Genomic DNA, 1,088 nt, shown 5'->3' with positions numbered 1-1,088 from the left:
AGGACGCTCGGGCCCCTCGCTGGGCCGGCAGCGCCGCCCGCCGTCGCCCCGCCGCTCACCCCGGTACCCGTCGTCGTAGTCCCGCGACGCCTCCTGCTCCGTGGGGCGCCCAGGGGCCTCAGGCCAGAGCAGCGAGGCGCCGTGGTAGCGTGAGAGGATGGCRGCGGCGCTCACCGAGTACAGCAGGCCTGCGGAGGCAGAGCGGGAGCCGCGGTGGGCCGGGATAACCCCCTCCCCCCCCGCCCCACAGCCGCCCCATGCCGGCCCACACCTCGGGGAGCGCAGCGACACTCACCTGCAAAGTAGTAGCCGCCAGGGGCGCCCAGCACCAGCATGCCGCCCTGCGGGGAAGGCCTGGCGTTGATGTTGGCATTGGCGTTGGCCTTGGCGTTGGCATTGGCCTTGGCCTTGGTGTTGGCCTTGGCCTTGGTGTTGGCGTTGGCCTTGGCGTTGGCCTTGGCCTTGGCCTTGGGGTTGGCGTTGGCCTTGGCATTGGCGTTGGCCTTAGCCTTGGTGTTGGTGTTGGCGTTGGCCTTGGCTTTGGCGTTGGCCTTGGTGTTGGGCTTGGCGTTGGCATTGGCCTTGGCGTTGGTGTTGGCCTTGGTGTTGGCCTTGGCCTTGGCTTTGGTGTTGGCCTTGGTGTTGGCCTTGGCCTTGGCCTTGGCCTTGGCTTTGGTGTTGGCCTTGGTGTTGGCCTTGGCAGCGCCTGGCCGCCCCCTGCCGCCCCCCACCCCCCGAGGGCCCGACTCACAGGGCCGGCGGCGGCGCTGAAGCCCAGCTCGCAGTAGCGCTTGTCATAGGCTGCGGGAGCAGGGCGGCGTCAGCGGGGCGGGGGCCACCATCACTGCCACCATCGCCACCACCGCCGCCGCCACCACCACCACCGCCGCCGCCGCCGCCGCCCCACCGGCGCTCACCGTAGAGGCTCTGCCGGTAGGTGTTGGCCATGACGGAGTCGCGGCAGGGCGCGTAGCGGGCGAAGCGCTGCCACCCGCCGCTGCCGCCGCCACCCACGAAGCAGGCACCCACGGGCGTCTGGAAAGCCTCCCGGCGGCCGGCCATGGCGTTCCAGTGCTGCAGCGGGGCGC

The 1,088-nt window shown here is 71.6% G+C and overlaps 1 protein-coding gene across 1 annotated transcript in view; it reads right to left on the bottom strand.

Annotated features, from left to right (window-relative positions):
- Positions 1-1,088, bottom strand: part of LOC146587846 (integrin alpha-IIb-like) — a gene marked incomplete at its 3' end in the record, with an annotated part of 15,651 nt that overhangs the window by 10,017 nt on the left and 4,546 nt on the right. The window contains exons 2-5 of the mRNA XM_085318925.1: positions 918-1,084; positions 752-801; positions 296-341; positions 14-188 (exon numbers count right to left, since the gene is read on the bottom strand). Coding sequence (XP_085175051.1) covers positions 14-188; positions 296-341; positions 752-801; positions 918-1,084 — 438 coding nt within the window. The remainder of the gene's footprint in view (positions 1-13; positions 189-295; positions 342-751; positions 802-917; positions 1,085-1,088) is intronic.

This window comes from Rhea americana, unplaced genomic scaffold, assembly GCF_003343005.1.
Source record: "Rhea americana isolate MKP2758 unplaced genomic scaffold, rheAme1 scaffold_561, whole genome shotgun sequence".
Lineage (NCBI taxonomy): Eukaryota > Metazoa > Chordata > Aves > Rheiformes > Rheidae > Rhea > Rhea americana.
The sequence above is the reverse complement of the archived record's forward strand: the minus strand, read 5'-3'. Positions and strand labels throughout refer to the sequence as shown.